General features: G+C 39.9%; 1 protein-coding gene across 3 annotated transcripts in view; it reads right to left on the reverse strand.

Moving 5' to 3' along the window:
* The window catches only part of Dtnb (dystrobrevin beta), a 199,708-nt gene that overhangs the window by 98,001 nt on the left and 81,325 nt on the right, over positions 1-20,382 (reverse strand). For all 3 annotated transcript variants that reach the window (XM_042696649.1, XM_042696651.1, XM_042696652.1), the window contains exon 9: positions 2,194-2,318. In XM_042696649.1, the coding sequence (XP_042552583.1) occupies positions 2,194-2,318 (125 nt within the window). The remainder of the gene's footprint in view (positions 1-2,193; positions 2,319-20,382) is intronic.

Consider the following 20,382-nt stretch of genomic DNA (forward strand, 5'->3'; position numbering starts at 1 on the left):
TACAACTGACCCTCCCCCCCAAAAAAATTATTAACCAAAAATTGGACACGGTAAGAAATTCAACAACAAAAATTATTTTACAAACAAAAGGCAAATGCTATGCTACAACACAGTCAGAGGGCATTTAAAGAACATGAATTTAAAACACACTGTATAAAAAATTAACAGGATGTAAGAAACAAAGGACTTCCACTCATCTGGTCGAATCACTACTAAATAACCCCATGCTGCTGATCACATGTATGGTATATATGTGTACACCGGAGGGGAACCTAGAAGATGACACAGAACTAGAGGGAATCAGGGAAAAACATATAACAGCGGGACCCATTAGCTGCACTGGACATTGACCAAAATGAACTAAGCAACTTAATGGCAGTGATGGGAGGGAGGGAACAAGTGGGAAAGAGGGAACAGCTGATGTTATGCTATGCAAAACAAAAGAAATGTACATATCACCCAATGTGGAAGAAATAACTGTATTGCAAAGTTCATAGAACTCATAAATGTTAAAGACCGTGATAGACATTTTGCTCCAAGAAAGTTAGAATGTGTTTGTAACTTTAATTGGGCATCACTATCCACAATACTGTGAAACTTGGGAAATTATGTAACCACTTATTCACAATAAAAAATTTGAAGAAAAAAAAACACTGTATAAGGAAGTCAATCCAGTAATAAAATCAATAGCTAAGGTAGGAAGGGGTACGGGCTGTGTGTGTGTGTGTGTGTGTGTGTGTGTGTGTGTGTGTGTGTGTGTGTGTGTGTGTGTGTGTGTGTGTGTGTGTGTGTGTGTGTGTGTGTGTGTGTGTGTGTGTGTGTGTGTGTGTGTGTGTGTGTGTGTGGTAGGAAGGGGTACGGGCTGTGTGTGTGTGTGTGTTTGTGCCCATGTGCGCGCGCTCGAGTGCATGTGCTCAGTTTATGCAGTGGAAACTAAAGGAAGTTACAAGAAAGAGTTTTAAGAAAAACTGGGATGGGTTGAAACCTAAGAGTTAAAAATAAATTTGGGACTGGGATGTGGTTTAGTGGTAGAGTGCTTGCCTAGGATGCACAAAGTCCTGGGTTCGATTTCTCAGTACCACATAATCAGAAAAGGCTGGAAGTAGAGCTGTGGCTCAAGTGGAGGAGTGCTAGCTTTGAGCAAAAGAAGCTCAGGGACAGTGCCCAGGCCCTCAGTTCAAGCCCCAGGACTGGCAAAAAAAATAAAAATAAAGAAAATTGGTCCATTGCATTCAATAATGTCTAAAACTGATAAGACATGGCATTATTTTCATAGTAACGTAGCATTATAAAGGCAATGATTAGATCTAAAACCTAGACACAAGTGAGAGTAAAGTGTAGCAGGGTGTGTTGTATTTATTATAAGCTTTTCTGAATATGTAGTCAACATGCATGTATGATTTTTAATAAATATAAGTGTTTAATAAATATAAAAGCTGGAGGCGTGGCTAGCTGGTAGAGCAAAAGGGTCACAGTTGAAACTTAGTCTCAGACCAAAGCGGTGGGGGGGGGGGGGGGGGGGGGGAGTATTTTTGAATCACTGAAAGGAAAGAAAAAGATCAAAATAGCTCATGTAGTCAAACTAACTTGCATTAGACAGGGAAAAGAAAATGAACTGAACAGAAAGTCTTCCACACATCTGTTGAAGACTAATGATCCCAAATCTGCCAACTTTATCTAGAAGAATAAGCTTATTATCATCACTTAATTCAAAGTAAACACATAGTTTAGAGACTGAGGCCTATCATTCATTCACTGATTGCTTCTTTTCCTCCTTACCTTTTGGTATGTGTCTATTTTTTGTTTTTGTTCTCTCTAGTTTTGTTTTATTTAGCATGAATGAGAGAGCGAGACAGAGAAAGAGACAGAGACAGAGAGACAAAATTACTAGGTTTATTTGTAGGAAGCACAAGTCACAAAAGGCAACCCAGCTCAACAGCCCAAAAATTACTCTTCAGTGCATTTATGCTTCTGGAGGCTGCTATACTTATTTAGGTTTCAGAAACTAAGAGCTAGGTTTCCATGTAGATATTTATAGTGATTTAAAGAAATGAGAGCTTAAAGTCTGAGTTCCCTAGTACAAAAGCAACACACAGAAAGTTCATCATACATGTGAGGTGATATTGTTTTGATCCGAAGGGATTTTACAAGACCCCCATTCCCAGTCTGGTCTACATTCAGGCAAATACTTACACTATATGTGCAAGGTCAAGTGGTTTCTCTGGCTGCTCAGGAAAAACAGGATGTGGGGGTTCTCTGGAGGGTACGCACCCCAAAGATTTACTAATTGCATGGCTCAGCTTCTTTGCAGGGGATTTCTGGGTCAAAATAGAGAATAAGGAAATAAAGAATTAACTCTTAAAAAGATAAAGACATACAAAATAATTGTTGACAAGATCATACACAAGTCAGATTTCATTCTAATCAACGTGAGTGGGACTTGCAGAAAGGAGCCTGCAGTGGTCCCAATGACACTAGTGGCCCCTTCATTTCTGAGGCTCCTCCCTTGTTCTATTATGTCATACTATCAAATTTGTGCTAACTTCCCTTCTGGACATCTTTCTGTACCCTTTGCATGACCTTCCTCTTCTGATACTTCTGGATTATTTCGGGCAGGATGTTAAAGTTTGATCAGTACAAAACTAAAAGGCTAAGATACGCTAAGAGCGAATGACTTATGAATACTAGCAAATCAACTAAGTTACATCCCTAAATGTCAGACTATTTCCAAATAAACAGAAAGCAGAGCATTTGCATTAAGGGTCTGGACTGTGTAGGCAGATACAATGAGTACATACACATATAAAAGCAGTCAGCATCAGATCCATGATTGTAAATGATTAAGTACAAAGGCACAAAAGTAAGTTGGCACAGCAACACATAGGTGTGGAAGTGGAAACACCAAATCCTAAAATTATTCACTATGAGAATGAATAGTAAATATGCACAAAAATAAAGTAAGTTACAAACATTTACTTCTAAAGCCCTTATCTACCTTGTTTATTTTTTTTTTTTTGGTGGGGGGGAGGATACTGAAGAGCAAACCCTGAGCATTCTGTCCACTAAACTCTGCCCCCAACTCTCTTAAAATCCGATTCAAAGGATGTTCTTTATATCTAGATTATGTTGTCCCCAAATCTCTTTCAGTAACACTGCCATCTGATATTTTGGTAGAAGTTGAAACAGTTCATTCTAATATATCTGTAATACACATGTGCCATTTTAACTGGCAAGTGTAGGCCTCCATGGGCCTCATCAATACCACATCATCAATACTACATCTCCATTTGATTTATTTTGTTTTTGTTTCGTTTTGAAATATGGTCTTGTTGTAGTATAGACTGGCCTTCAACTCAGGATCCTTCTGCCTCAACCTCTCAAATGATGGGATTTTAGACATGTATCACTACTTAATGTTTTTATGCTATTTGCTAGACTAATTTTACACAAAATAAACAAAAATCTGTTTGCCTGGGAGACCAAATAGGTAAAGTTAATTGATATCTGTTTACAATAATGGCTGAATTGTATCACTATCTTCAGAAACTTATTTTTGTTCCAAATTACCTACCACAGTGCCCTCTGATACATTATTCTAGAAAAGTCTAGTATAACCTAGTTTCCTGCCAATCGCACAAAACTAAACAAAGCAGAAGTCCTGAACTTCTCCCCTAACTGCTGTCCACTTCCCTCTGCCCAACAAGTAGCTATAATGTGATTGAATTCTTCCCCTCCTGCCCATCTTCTGCCCTGCCTCTGAGAGCAAGTCTGTCTTCTGCTTAAGATCTTTCTCAGGCTGGGAAATAAGCTTGAAAAGGATTTCATCACACCCACATGAGCACATTCCTATCAGGCTCTTTTCTCTCATCTCTCACAAACACAAATGATAAAGTTGCTCAGTTCCTCTGTACACAACACCACTTTAGGCCCCTGGAGCTGCTACAGACCTATCCCAATCTGTCTTACAGTAAATGTTCTGTTCCCATCTCAAACCTGCTTACAAGTATCACCTTCCTCTCTGGAGACTCACTGCTCCACAGGGCAGAGATGTCTTCCCCGGCTCTCACTGCTGCACTTGCCATGGTACACTACAGTCTGTTTTCCTATCTCTGTTACATTAGAGCTCCTGACAGGAAAGGCCATGTTGTATTCATCTTTGCCTTTCCAGAGTAGTTCCTATAACAGAGTATGTTATTTGATTACAATTTTCTAAATTTCTTTTGCCTAACAATATCACATCAGCTTTTTTTTTTAATTGCAAGTAGGAAAAAAACAAAAGGAAATTAAAAAGAACATCTTGCTGGGCACTAGTGGCTCACATCTGTAATCCTAGCTACTCAGGAGGCTGAGATCTGAGGATGGTGGCTTAAAGCCAGCCTCGGTAGAAAAGTCTGAAGATTCTTCTCTCAAATTAGCCATCCCCCAAAACACCAGAAGTAGAGCTGTGGCTCAAGTAGTTTAGTATTAGCCTTGAGTACAGAAGTTCAGGGATAGTGCTCAGATCCCAAGTTCAAGCCCCAGGAGTGGGGGGAAAAAGAATATCTTAATTTTTCTTTATAACTAAAGAGTACAACTATGATCTCAGTAATTTCCTGATTTGTTGCTATGCCTAAGAACCCGTAATCACTGACACATGCAGTGTATGTGAGACAGACCTACTTTAGCTCCATCCTAACCAATAACAGCCACAAAACCACAAGTTTCAAATGTACATTTTATCAGAAGAACTAAAATAACGATATAACTATTAAAGTAAGTATTTGCCTTTGCATCCCTTGATATTCTTAGCAGCATGATTGTGACACTCTTGAAAATACTTCTTAAGTCAAGGTCTAAGATCAGATTCAATTTCAATCCTCAAAAACTTAGATTAAACAAAGGAGGAGACAACAATGCTTGATAAGAAATGTACTCATTACCTTGCTCATGTAACTGTAACCCCTCCTCTGTACAGTATTTTCACAATTAAAAAAACCTTATAAAAAACTTAGATTATAAAAGTAAAATCAACACATTAAGGTCAATTTCAGGTAATTACATTATATTAAGCAGAGGCTGATACATGTGAGGAGGGGATAAAAACCAACACTAGTGTGTGTGTGAGTGTGTGTGTGTGTGTAATTAAAAACTATATTATTAACTAAATGTAGGAACAGACCAAAGAGGACAGCACCTGAATTTTTTAAGTTATGCATTCAATTAAGTTGTCTAGACATATAAATAAGTGATTCCTGTAAAACTCTCAAGGATTGGTTCTGATACAGACCTAAAGTGAATACTGACAGAGCTAATTTAGGAAGCTTAGGTAACCATCTCTAAGGATGAAGGTAAAAAATGCTATCAGTGGGAGAGAGAGCAAGGGAAGGGGTGAAACTGTCCAAAAAGAAATGTACTCTACCTGACTTATGTAACTATTACCCCTCTCTACATTGCCTTCATAATAACAATTAAAATTTTTTTGTAGCCAGGCGCTGGTAGCTCACGCCTGTAATCCTAGCTACTCCAGAAGCTGAGATCTGAGGTTCATGGTTCAAAGCCAGCCCTGGCAGGAAAGTCTGTGAGACTCTTACCTCCAATACACCACCAGGAAACTGGAAGTGGTGCTGTGGCTCAAGTGGCAGAGTGCTCACCTTGAGCTGAAGAGCTGAGGGACAGTGCCTAGGCCCAGAGTTCAAACCCCACAACCAACAACAACAAAAATTTTGTGTGGGAGTCGTGGGGCTTGAACTCAGGGCCTAGGCACTGTTCCTGAGTTCTTTTGCTCAAGGATAGTGCTTCATCAGTTTGAGCCACAGCTCCACTTCTGGTTTGCGAGTGGTTGACTGGAGATGAGTCACACGGAGATCTTTCTGCCTGGACTGAGTTCGAACTGTGATCCTCAGATCCCAGTCTCTTGAGTAGCTAGGATGACAGGTGTGAGCTACCAGTGCCTGGCTGTTTAAAAAAAAAAAAAAGAAAAGGATTAAAATAATGCTATTAATACCACTGATTTTCTGAATAAATAAAAGACTTGTTTTATCCTATATGGATAATCAACTGTCTTAAGATCATTTAGCCAATACTAGTAGGTAGATACTCTGTTTCTGTCCTATGATTTAATTGCTACAATTTCTGATTTTTAGTTTATGCTGATCCTGGGACTTGAAACTCAGGTCGGGGCCTGGTTGTTGTCCTTGAACTTTTTTGCTCAAAGTGGAACCACAGCTCCACTTCTGGATTTTTTTTTTGCGCGCGCGGGGGGGGGGGGGGGGGGGGGGGAGGTGGCTAATTGGAGATGAGTTTCAAAAGACTTTCCTGTCCAGATTGGCTTCAAACCATGAGCCTCAGATCTCAGCCTCCTGAATAGCCAGGATTATAGGCAGGAGCCACCGGCACCTGAGCCCCTTAATTATTCTTGACCCATTTCATTAAACTTCAAAATCAGTTTGTCATTTAACACACACACACACATACACACTGGGATTTTTATGAAAGCTGATCAAATCTATAAGTAATTTGGCAGAAAACTGACATCTTTACTCACTGAATGCAAATGTGTTCATCTGTCCATGTATTTGAGCTTTCTTTAACATCTTTTGCCAGTTTTAGATTCATCTCCACAATGGTTCTATGCATCTCTGTTATTTACTTCTACTTATTATATAGTTTTACACCTAGAAACCGAACTTAGCTGCTTTTTGAATTTGTGGTAAAGTATACATTATAAAATTTATCTCAATCATTTTTAAATGTAGTTTTGTAGTGTTAGGCAAGTTCGCACCATTGTGTGAAAAAAAAATCTCCAGAATGTTTCCAACCTACAGAACTGAAACTATAAACTCACTAAACAACTTGCCCCCTCCACCCAGCTCGGGAGCTACAGATGGACACCTGGGTGGTATCTAACTCTAGACCACACTCAATAACTTTGCTAGAAGCCAGTTGCCGATAGCCCAGGCCTAAATTCTAGCTTTTCAAGAGGTCAAGATTTGAGGATCACAGTTCAGGACCAGCCTACATTGAGACATTCTTATCTTCTTCAGAAGTGGAGGTGTGGCTCAAATGGTAAAGCACCAGCCACAGCCAAAAGCAGAGCATGAGTGTGAGGCCCTGAATTCAAACCCCAATAACCTCCCACACAGATAAAAATCATGTTAGGCACGTGAGTGCATATTTGTACCTCCTTGTGACCCTATTTTCAACTTTTTGGGGCTATATATCCAAAAGAGTTGCTGAATTTTATTTTATTTTATTTTATTTTTATTTATTTATTTATTTATTTATTTTTTTGGTCAGTCATGGGGCCTGAACTGTGGAATTGGGCACTGTTCCTCAGCTTTTCAGCTCCAGGCTAGCACTTAACCAATAGAGCCAACAGTGCCATTTGTGCTTATGTGGTGTTGAGGAATCGAACCAAGGGCCTCATGCATGCAAGGCAAGCACTCTACCATTAACCACCTTCCCAGCCCGAGTTGCTGAATCTTAAGATAGTGTTTTTAGAAAATTTCCAGGAACCATACTATTTTCCATAAAAGTTACATTATATTATAATCCTCCAACAGTTGACAAAGATTCCAGTTTCCTCATATCTTCACCAAATCTTGTCATTATTTTTTTTTAAAGAGTAACCATTATAGCTGGGCACCAGTGGCTCATGACTATAATCCTAGCTACTCAGGAGGCTGAGATTTTAGGAACCAAGTTTTAAGTCAGCCCAAGCAGGAAAATCCCCATGAGACTCTTATCTCCAATAAAATACTCAAAAAAGTCAGAAGTGGTGCTGTGGCTCCAGTGGTACTGCCCTAACTTTAGGCTCAGGGGCAGTGTCCAAGCCCCAGGACCAGCAAAAAAAAATGGAGGTGACACCTGCTAATGTAGGAGACTGACACTTGAATCTACCTTTTCTCTTGTACAACAATCAACTCCAAATGTATTAAAGAACTCAAAAGAATGACCTATAACTTTAAATCTACCAGAGGAAAGCACAGGGCAACTGCTCAGAAAACAAGAATAAGAACAGATGGGACTTTGTGAAATTAAGTTTCTGTACAGCTGGGTGGCAGTGGCTCAATGAAAGCAAAAATAGTCTCTGTTGATGGTATGGATAGCAGCAGGAGGGCTGGAGGAATAACCAAGAGGGTGAATATGGTTGAGGTAGTTTATCTGCATGTGAGAAAATGCAACAATGAAACACGCTAGGATAAGGGAGTAACAAGGCAGGTAAGTTTGATAGGAATACATTGTGTGCACTTGTTTAAATATCACATGAACCTCACCCATGTACAATTAATGTATGCAAAGTTAACAAAAGGAGGTCATCAGAAAAAAACAAAACCAAACAAAAACATAACCTACTCAGTGTCAAGGGACTTGCTAGATCCTTTTTACAGATATCTAAGATCAACAACCCTTACAATTGTCATTATGTCTTACGACTTGGGCATTAACAGTCTTGACTTTGCACAAAACACTACTCAATACACAGGTAAAGTTTACAGTGGGGCATCTTTCGTTCTTATCAGGTAACATTACTTACATAAAGAACACTGAGAAAGGCACCCAAAACAGTAAGGCACTCTCAGCAGGTGCTGGAGAGAAACAGATGCTAATGGTCCAGGATAGTGACACTAAGTACCACACTGGGGACACATGAAAGTGAGTGAAGGTGGTGAAGCTGTCCTTCCAGATGAGAAGATGCCAGTGTGGGTGGAGTGCTTTCCTCACATAACCATTATCAGGTATTAAGATACTCCCAAAGAAAATTTCTTGAAGTCAGATCTCTGTACTGTCAATCTGCCTCAAGGTAATTCTTTACAGAGCACACTCTTCTGCCAGAATATACACTAACAGGTCCTGACATTTGAGAGCACATGTGCCTACTGGAAGAAGCTCAGGATTGGTGCCTTTGAGGCCATTCCTGTCATTTTCATCCCCAATAACCACCCCTATCCCCACCCCCATCCACCTCATGCTAAGCCCCAGGCCATGTCATCTGAAGAGATTTCAAGCAGAAAAACATCCCCCAGTGGAGGATCCTTAAATCTCCAGATAAGTAAGGAATCTTGTCTATTTTAATACAAAAACTTTACATCTTAACCAGCATCTCCAGCCTCATTTAATAACTTAAAATCTAATCATGCCTCAACTGGTTTCATAGCATAGTTGTTTAGCAGTATTGCATCTTATTTGAAGCCCACTAAAATGAGTCATTAGCCAATGATTATTATTACACTTGAGGCTTACATTTACACACATTCATCAGTTCCACTATATGCATCATTTCTTGCAATTCTTCCTTCTTGTTTCAATTTAATTTTCCTCAGAGTATATCCTTTATTTCTCCTGCAGTGGTTGTACTGGTGACAAACTAGTTGAGACTTTCTCCAAAGTCCCTTTTGGTTCTTTTTTGCTCCGAATACGCTAACTTGGCACAGAATTCTTGGTTGGTTTTTCCACTCTATCCTTCAACTGCCTTTTACATTTCCTAGTTCCTTGACTCTGTGTCCAGTATTCTGTATCCTGTGCATTTTCTTCACATCTACTTCCAATTCTCTCATTTTCACTATACCTGTCTCTCCTTTTTATATTTAATTCCTACATTGAGTTTATTCTTATCACTTCTTGTTCCTAAAAGTTCAGTTGTGGTATTATTTTTACATCGGATTGTTCTTTTTGTTTTTCTTTTTTGGTCAGTCATGGGACTTGAACTCTGGGCCTGGGTGCTGTCCCTCGGCTCTTCAGCTCAAGGCTAGAACTCTACCACTTGAGCCACAACGCCACTTCCAGTTTTCTAGTGGTTTACTGGAGATAAAGAGTCTCAAGGACTTTTCTGCCCGGGCTGGCTTTGAACCATGATTCTCAGATCTCAGCCTCCTCAGTAGCTGGAATGACAGGCATGAGCTACCGGTGCCCGACTGTTCGATTTTTTTTTAATTGTCAATATTCGAGTTTATTTCTTTAATGCTTTAAACATACTATCTTCTAAAGTTCTTGGGATGTTAAATCTATTTTTATTTTTTTGTATGTTTCCCGATTCTCCCTCAGAGATTGCTTTGCCATCAGGTTTCTTGTTTTTGATAATAAGCTTACCTTTAACAGGTACTATTTTCTACCTGGGAGTCCCATTCAACCTGAACAACAGAAGAAGGACTGTCTACTTCTGGTAAGTACTCTACAACAGAACTGTAGAGATCATGGCAATGTGCACTTTCTATATTATCCAATATGGTAGTCAGCAGCCACATGTGGTTACTTAATACTGACAATGTTGTTACTGTGACTGAAGAACTTACTTTTTTTTTTTTTTTTAATTTCTTCCTTTTGTGCTCGTACTGGAGCTTGAACTCAGGGCCTCACAGCTCACCTTTCTTGCTCACAGCTGGTATGTGATCACTTGAGCTATGCCTCCAGCCCAGCTTTTTGCTAATTAATAGGGGATAGTGCCTTGTAAACTCTTTTGCCCAGGCTGGTTTAGAACCACAATTCTCCAGGTCTCAACCTCCTGAGTGGCTAGGATTACACAAGTGTGAGCCACCAGCACTCAGCTATTTTCTTTCATTTTTAACTTAAAATTAAATATCCACATATGGCTAATGGCTACTATCTTGAACCATGAAAGTGAGATTGCATTTTTCTGGTTAAATGCTTACACATTAGTTTTTAGTTTGGGAATTTCCAATGCAATTTGGAAGTAGGGAATTGGACTAGCATTGCTGCCTAGATTAGTTCTTCAAGGTTGATTTTTTTCCCCTCCTCACAGAGCCTGAATTACATATATTTTTTGTATCGTGTCTGAATGAATTAGTGGATTTTTTTCCCTAGCCCCTTTTTCATAAGGAGTAGCTCTTCTAAAGCTGTAGCCTTTAAAATGTTAGTTCTCAATAAATAAAGTTCTACTCACATTAATGGACTTAAAACAGATTTCCTGCATCCTGAGGCTCTAAATCTAGCCTCTGTGGCCTAAATCTAGTTCCTGGTCTCATATCTAGTTCCTGGTTTCATTTAAACATGATAGGAATTTTTCCTAAGTTTTATTCAAATTCAACTCTACAATACAGTCTTGTCTAATCTAATACAAATATCATTGTTATTGGGGGAAAGAGGCTATAATTAATTATGCCAATGTATCAAGTTGCTAGAGTTAGCAGTTAGGTTGGTACAATAAATAAACCTTCTACTCAATTGCCTTAAATGCAAATATACTACGAGGATAAATGCCAATTGATTATGTTAATTTACTCTTTTTTTTCTTTTTTGAGGGTGTTGGTGATACTAGAGTTTGAACTCAGGCCTTTACACTTGAAAAGCAACTGATCTACCACTTCAGCAACACCTCTAGCACTTTTTAAAGTTATTTTTCAGGTAGGATCTCATGTTTGTTTTCTGTTTTACTTTTTATTTTGTTGCCTGGGGCTAGCCTGGACTACAAGTCTTTTACTTATACCTCCCTGTGTAATTGAGATGACATGTATGTATCAACAAGGCTGGCTTGTTTGTTGAGATAGACTCTTACTTTTGCCAAGGCTGGCCTCAAATCATGACTCTTCTGATATTTACTTCTTGAATAATCAGGATTATAGGCATATAATTACCACATTTGGTTGATTTGTGTGTGTGTGTGTGTGTGTGTGTGTGTGTGTGTGTGTGTGTGTGTGTGTGTGTGTGTGTGTGTGTGTGTGTGTGTGTGTGTTGGTACCAGTGCTAGAACTCAGGGACTCAAGCTCTTGTTCTACATTTTTATGTTCACAATTGGCACTCTGCCATTTGAGCCACACCTCTACTTCTAATTGGAGATGAGAATCTGGAAACTTTGCCTGCCTAGGCTGGCTCTGAATTGGTGTGAGCCACCAGTGACCAGCCTGGCCTAATTTAATAATTTTTGATATAATGTTTTTATAGCTATATTCTGTCTTTCTTTTCCTCCTTCTTTCTTTCTTTTTTCTTTTTTTTGGTGCTGGTCCTAGGGCTTGAATTTAGGGTCTGTGCACTATCCCCAAGCTTTTCTTGCTCAAGGCTAGCACTCTACCACTCTGAGCTATGAAGTCACTTCCAGTTTTCTAGTGTTAATTGCAGATAGGAGTCTCACAGACTTTCCTGCCAAGGCTGCTTCAAACCTCAATCCTTGGATCTCAGCCTCCTGAGTAGCTAGGAATACAGGCATGAGCCACCGGTGCCTGGTTACAGCTATATTCTTATAGAGCTTATAGTTTTCTTTTTTTGGTGCTACTACTTTGGTGTTTTGTAAAATTGGTTGGATAAGTTCCCAGTCTTATGCTGTGGAACAGAATGTATAAAATGAAAATTTTTCTGTTCCTTGGAAGTTTAGGAGAATTTGTCAAACAGTCTGGGCTTATGCTTTCTTTGGGAGCCTACATCCTTAATTCTCATTCCAAGGCTTTTAACTATGGGCTACTAATTTTTTTTTTTTTTTTTACTTTTTGTACTAAAGTTGGGAATATTTATTTTCCTAGAAAACTGTGCATTTCATTTTAAGTCTTCCAAATCTTCAGCATAAAGTTGTTCACAGTACCATATTCTTTTAATTAGGAAAAAGAAAAAAGAAAAACTGCTCTGTATCCAAATCCCTCTTGTAATTTCTGATACTTTTGTGTTTTTCTAAATTAACACTTGCCATTAGATTAGAGCTATTTTACTATTTTTTATGAAGAATAAAACATAATTGGTGCATGTATGTCTTCTGAAACATTTTCTTTTTTTCTTTTGAAACATTTTCTAATAAATTAAAAACTAATTACTCTTTGAAGAAGAAACTATTACTGTTCCAGTGAGTTCAACAATAGCCTTGGTATTTGTCACACTCAAAACAGTAAGTAGTATCTTGTATTGAAGAGTAAATAGCTTCAGCTTCCCATTTAGAGAAAGAAAAGACCCACTGGATTTCAAAACCAATACACTGACATTCCTAGGTAAACCACAGACAACCAATACAAAATTTATGGCTCTATCTATACCAACTGTGAGAATGAGTATAGCACCCTCCAACTACAGACAATTGCTACATTAAATGCCAGCAATTTAAAACTGAAAAAGTTGGAGGATAGTAGGGTAAAAACAAAGGAGGGGGTAACAATGCTCGATAGGAAATGTATTCATTACCCTATTCATATAACTGTAACTCCTCTGTACGGTATTTTTACCCAAAAAAAAACACTGAAAAGATTGCGATGCCGATAGGCAAAAACAAAGTTTAAGACCAAGCTTTGCCCTAATTGAGTTGCTGTTTTTTTTTAAATTTACAAATGGATGTACAGAATTCCATAGTATGTATATACCATAATACACTGAACCATTTCACTACTGATTGATATTCCTCTCCCCCTTTTACTTAGCTATAACAAATGATGCTGGTAGGAGACCCGCAAACCAAAACCCTAGTGTATGTGGTACATCTGTTTTTCCAGGAGTACTCCTTTTTGGAGAACTGTTGTATCAAATTGTTGTCCTTTAAATGTGTCAATTCACATTGCTAAATAAGAATCCTTGAGAATCTCCTTCTCTACAACTTCACCAAAATTAAATATTATTAACCTCTTACATGTTTTGCAAGTAAGGTTGGCATAAAATGAACATTTTAATGATCACAATTTAAAACCAGAACAAGTAAGAAAAGCCAACTTTCATTAAGTCCCTTAGTAAACAGAATCTGTGCACCAGGTGATGGGTACATAAAGACTAACAGCATAATGAGAACTAACGATCTATTGGAATACACGGAAAGACAAACAGATTATCTAGTGCTGATTCTCAGATGATTCTAGTAAGTGCTTTGAATGAGGTATTCAGTGTGATACAGCAGACCAATAAAAAACATCAATCAGTTTAGCCAATCAGGAAAAGAAGCAGTTGCCAAGCTAATTCTTAAAAGGATACAGAGAAGTTAGCATGGGCAGGCTGGGAGAACAGGGAGGAGAGGAGATAAAAGCAGCTAGACCAGCAGATTCAAAACCAAGAAACAAAGGAAATAGAGTGTGTCAGGCAACTACAAATAGTTTCATACTGTCGTAGTGTGGACTGTGAGTGCAAGATATAAATTAAAATGCCACACCAAAGAAATAACTATAAAAACTTTCAAAACATTACTTTGCAAGATAAAATTTTAGTGTGTTGTAAGTCATCTTTGTTTTGAAAGTTGCTTCTAGCTCTCTTGCATTGCGTAGCTGTTTGCCGCTTGAATGCACTGATAGACTGCATGGTAGCAGAGAATGAGATAGGACTGGGACCAATAATTTAGGCTTGGGAAAAAAGTATGTAGCCAGCTAAAGCAGAAAAGCAGAGTACCAAAGTCATAGGGAAGTGAACTCATTGACAGCCAGGATCCCAAGAAAGGAAAATTGAGCACCAGATATGGTGGTGCACATCTTTAATCCCAGCACTAGGAGGACCACAAGTTTGAAGCCAGCTTGGGCTACATAGAGACTCTTGTATTTAAAAAAAAAAAAAAATCAGGTGGCTCAGTGGTACAGCGCTTGCCTTGCATGCCTGAGGCCCTGGGTTCGATTCCTCAGCACCACACAAGCAAAAAGAAAAAAGCTGGTGGCGCTGTTGCTCAAGTGGTAGAGCGCTAGCCTTGAGCTGAAGAGCTGAGGGACAGCGCCCAGGCCCAGAGTTCAGGCCCCCCCCCAAAAAAAAAAATCAAAAGGATACTCTTCCCCATGCTTCTATGTCTGGAATACTCTCCAAGGCTTACACTTTCACAAGTACTCAGAGCTACTGAATAACACTAGGGTAAATGTTCTCCACCTGTCTGACTGCACCTGGGCTGTCGTAAACACTGCTACAAATCAGGAGAGAATGCCAGCAGTCAAGTGACACCATGTGTGGTATAAACACCAAACTTCAGCAATGTATACCCTCATCACTATTCTTCAGCCCTGCTTTGATGCAGTGTGTGTATAACTTGTCTGAATATAAGAAACTCCTAGGCACTTGAAAACAAGGCAACACCTCTGCTTCAACCCAGGGCAGCTAAGATTCCCAGAGCTGGGAGCCTAGTATTTTGAACAGTTAACAAGCAGTACAAATGATTCCTTTCAGCCAGTGTTGGTCAGCAGTGATTTACAAAAGCTCTTGGCAATAAGAAGAGGCAAACATAGAGCGGTATAACTATCAGCAACTAGTTAGGTTATTGTTTTCTAGAGGTGATATAATTATCAACCTATACATCCAAGAAAGTAAACTAGAAATTATTAGAATTATGTACGACAGAAGAGCCAATAAAACTTCAAGAAGTAAATGTCCACTAATGGGGTAAATATAGAAGCATGGACTGGATGAAGAACTGTAGGAATTTATCAGTATCTGGGGTGAGATAGGGTGCAGGATATCTCCAACCTGTAACCCGGCTGGAGACATCCAGGGGGAAGCTGCTGCGGTATTAAAAGAGCTCAGGAGAAAAATCTAGTTATCACAGGTGATCCAACGGTATCACCAGTAAGTAACACAAGAATGTTTGATAACTGGACATTTTATAGTCACTATATAGAGAGGAAACATAATTAATATACAATATACAGTTACTAGATTTATTTAGAAAAAGTTCTCCCTAAGCTGTTTCTCAGAAAGCCATACATTTGCAGCAATATGTACTTGAGAAAATGCAGAGAGAAAGCAATTCACCCAGCCTGGTCACACGGGGCCCTGAGCTCCCTCACACATGGAAGCAGGGAGGACACTCACTTTCCAGCTCAGTTCTGGTGGCCACCTGGAAGAACCACAAAGATCTAACGCTGAAGAGAGGGCTGTGCATGCCTGAGTGATGACAGCTACGGGAAATTGCTCATTTGAAGAACCGTTTGGTTTCGGCCATCCATCCCTACAAAACTTCCCTGCCCTCTGTGTGCTCCAAGAATCCTCAGGCTACAGCGAAAAAACCTTCTTACTGTTTCATCAACAACACGTCGATTCTCTCTTTGATAAGCATCCGTCTTTAGAAACAGCTGGATCCATTTCAAATGTTCTGTTTTCAAACAGCCCTGTTGCAGCTATAAATGGGTTTAAGGATAAACAGTGCGGCCAAAGATCACAACTGAAACTGGGTAACACTCAGAGACTGAAAGAGCAACAATTCAAACATCCCATTCTGATACATGGTGCCAGGATACCACTACCCTATTCCCTCAGACAGTTGTAGAACATCTAGTTTCAGAGGAAGGCCTTTAGGTCAATAAAGAAGTCTCATTTTGTATAGATTCTGTTCATCCTCTCGCATACCCCTGGTACCTTATTAATCCCCAAGTCCCCAAACTCTCCAACTGGGGTATGAACATGAGTTGCAATTCTATATATTTAGAGTTAGAACTCTGTGTTTAACATGCTGTTTTCCAAGGTGACCACACAATATCATGTTTCCACCAGCAAGGTAAGGATTCTAATTCCTCTACATCTTTGCCAACACTTGTTACTGTCTTTTTTTACTTTAGCCACCCTTGTAAATGTGAAGTAGCATCTCATATTTGACACAGTTTTACTATGTAACTCACGTTAGCCTTGAACCAGGATCTTCCTAACTCAGACTACTGAGTGTTGAGATTATAGGTCTGGTCACCAAGCTCAATATCTCATGTTTTTTATTTGCAATTCCCTAATGTTGATGCACATCTCTTCATGTGCTTACTGGCTATTTGGGTATCTTCTCTGAAGAAATGTGTGTTCAGACCCATTTCTCTTGAGCTTATTCTTTTTAAAAGTCATGGCTAGCTGGGTGCTAGTGGCTCATTCCTGTAATCCTAGCTACTCAGGAGGCTGAGATCTGAGGATTCTGGTTCAAAGCCACCCTGGTTAGGAATATTATCTCCAAGTAACCACCAGAAGTGGCACTGTGGCTCAGAGGTAAAGTGCTAGACTTGAGGAAAAGAGCTCAGGGACAGCGTCCGAGTTCTGAGTTCAAACCCCATGACCAAAAATAAAAATTAAAAAACCACGGTTAATACCAGGAGCTGGTGGCTCATACCTATGATCCTAGCTACTCAGGAAGCTAAGATCTGAGGATCATGGTTTGAAGGATCATGGCAGGAATAGGCCATGAGACTCTTATCTCCATTTAACCACCAAGAAGCCAGAAGTGGAATTGTGGCTCAAGAGTGCTAGCCTTGAAACTCATGGACAATGCCCAAGCCCTGAGATCAAGCCCTAACAAACAAGCACACACAAACATGGTAAAAACAAAACACATATAATTTAAATCTCATAATCTTAATCATTTAGGGTAGGGACAGTGTTGAAATGTGATTAAGGGCCTCTTCACCTACCACTCAGACATACCTCCAGGCCCTCACTGTAACCATTTTTAAGCATACAGTTCAGTTCAGTATTGTTAAGTATATTACTTACACTGCTGTGAAAGAAATCTCTGAAACTTGTATTTGCAGAACTGAAACTCTATACCCACTAAACAATTCCCCTTGTCCTCCCCTAAGCTGCTAGTGATCATCACTCTACCCACTTTTATGTTGGGTTGTTGGGGAGGGGGAGAGGGACCGGGAGGTGCACTTGTTGCTGCTGAGTTTTAAGAGTTCTTTAAAGTTCTGGACACAAGTCCCTTGTAAAACATATAATTTGCAAATATTTTCTCCTATTCAATGGGTTGTCATTTCATTTTCCTAATGGTATCTTTTGAAGCATCAACATTTTCAGCACTGGAGCTTGAACTCAAAGCCTGCACTCTAATTCATCTTTTTCACTAACAACTGGCACTTAAGTCACACTTCCAGTTCAACATTTTTGCGAATTAATTGGAGAGTCTTGCAAACTTTTTCTTACTGGTCTGGCTTTGAACCAGGATCTTCAGAATTCAGCCTCCTAAGTAGCTATTTTTTTCCCTTGTTGATTGTGGGGCTTGAATTCAGGGCCTAGGTGCTATCCCTGAACTCTTTTGCTTAAGGCTAGTTCTCTACTACTTTGGGCCATAGAGCCACTTTGATGGTTAACTGGAGATAAGAATCTCACAGACTTTCCTGCCCAAGCTAGAAGTGAACTCCAATCCTCAGATCTCAGCCTCCAGAGTAGCTAGGTACAGGCGTAAGTCACCAGCACCTGGGTCTGAGTAGCTGTTTTAACAATGTTAAGAGTTCTAATCAATCAATGATCAGAGCCCATCTTCCCATTTCCTTGGGTCTTCTTTCATTTCTTTCAGTGAACAGACCTGGCAGTACAAAGTTATGGCACCCCTGTCTAAGAGCATTTTCTCTTAATCAAGACATCAGTCATCTACTTAAAGAGGAAGTGGGGGGTAGAATGTTCAAAAGAATATGTCTTTAGTCATTGCACAGAAAGGGAAAGCATGGTGATCAGAGAAATGCGATAGCATTACAAGGCTGAGTGCCAAAATGGAGTGACCTCAAACACTTGGCAACACTACTCTGCCCTTCATAAATACTAAGAGAAAGCGGATAAACTAGTTCAGCCACGATTTTGGTTGACAGACAGATTAAAAAAGAAAAAGTCACAGTACAAGGGTACTGGTATAAGCCATATGCCATATCTAAAATGGATAAGAGAGGAAGGACAGGACTAATAGAAAAAGCAGACAAGTTAGTGGATGAGAAACTGGAAGGAGATGATAAGTTAATAGGGAGAAGTTGCAGAGATCAGACAGATGATAAGCTGTCAGCAAAGAAGGGGACACGTACATCAGAGATTTGGGAAGTAGAAAAGTGAGAGGTGGGAGACTGCCAGGGCACTGTGCTGGAATGTGACTGAGGCTCAGTGGAGACTATTGTCAGAATTGAGGAAATTAAGAAACTGCACGGCTAGGGTATTAAAAGGTTTGACCCCACAGACACTCAAATTGTTGGTAAGGTGACCACAGGTCTGGAGTCAACCCATCTGACCCATGCAGTTGCAGGGGCAGGACTAGTCAGGAGACAACTGCAATTAGAAAAGGAGAAGGACATAGCCAAGTCGACAGCAGCCCCAAAGCAGTAACTTACTTGCTTGCTTTTCAACATTTTTTAAACTAAGAGAGTCATGCTGTAAGGCTCTAAAAGTGGCAAATTGGAAAGTAAGAAATAAAACAACCAACATGACTAGTGTAGACAGAATTCTAGATTAGGCCTTTCCTTGTATAAATGCTCCTCTCTGATGTTTGAGTGAAACTTAACCTGATGAGCCATTCCTCCTTTCGATTATGTTACATTATATGGCAAAAGGGAGATTGCCCTTGGTGGGCCTGGTCTAACGTTGCGTCCTTTAAAAGCAATGTTTCTCGGACTGGTTGTAGAGAAGCAAATTAGGGAGATGCACTCCAGTTGGCCTGAAAGAAAGCAAATGCCCAGGCTGCAAATTTCTAAGTAAACCACATGGAAAGGACTGCAGGCAGCCTCTGGGAGCTGAAAGTCATCCTTCACTAGCCACTAGCAGGAAAATGGAGACCTCAGTTTCATAGCTGCAATGATATTAACTCAGCTTACAATAAGTGAACTGGCAGATTCCCAAACCTCAGAAGTAACAACATTACAGCCTTAGCTGACCCCTTGATTTCAACTCAGTGAGGCCTCGAGCAGAAAATCCAGCCATATCATCCTTGCCTGGACTTCTGACTCACTGAATTGAGACCATCAGTTTCTAGTGTTTGAAGCCACCAAATCCGTGGTCAGGTTAGACTGCCACAGAACACCAGGGTGGAGAGGGTGATCCAGTTGATGCATGTGGTCTCTGCACTCCCTTCACTCTCCACCAGCTCATTCAGATGATCAGTCACATGGTCACCTGACCAATGATTTCACATGTGACCCTTAAATACAGGCAGGGAACAAGGATAAACAGCCATGTTTTCAGGGGCTGCAGAGTAGAGACTCAGAGAGAACACCAGATCTCAATGCAGATGGAGTAAGGAAACCCTGGAGAAGGAGTGGAAAGTGAGGCAGTCTGCCGACCTTCCATGTGGAAGGCACTGATGAGAAGTGCGTGCAGGGGCTGTGGAGGGCAGGGAGGGGGCTGCTCCCAAGTGACAGCATCGCAGAGACAGCGGCCAAAGGTGGACATGGCCTCAGCAGCTTGTCCTAAAAAGAACCAGGCACTGGGCCAAAGGGCCAGATTGCGTAGATTTAGTTTTTAATTTCTTCATGTGTATGTCCCATCTCTTGCTTGCTACAAGTAAGAATATTGTCTTACACTTAAAAAAAAAAAATGTAACCCTCCTGCCTAGCTCTGAGCTATGTTCAAAGTAGTTATTTACTTATGGCAAACGACTTATTATAACTGGATAGAACAATGGACAGTAAGCACACCTTTCCTCATTGAACATATATCAAAGTATCTTAGAATTCCAGTGATACCAGGAGACAGAAGCTAGTCACAAATTAAATACTGTTTCAGACAAGGATAAAACCATAATCTTAATTGTTCTTGGTTTGTAACAACACAGTTTGCTGACTCCTTCCAACA

The sequence above is a fragment of the Dipodomys spectabilis genome, unplaced genomic scaffold (assembly GCF_019054845.1).
Source record: "Dipodomys spectabilis isolate Male_0828 unplaced genomic scaffold, ASM1905484v1 ptg000210l, whole genome shotgun sequence".
Taxonomy (NCBI): Eukaryota; Metazoa; Chordata; class Mammalia; order Rodentia; family Heteromyidae; genus Dipodomys; species Dipodomys spectabilis.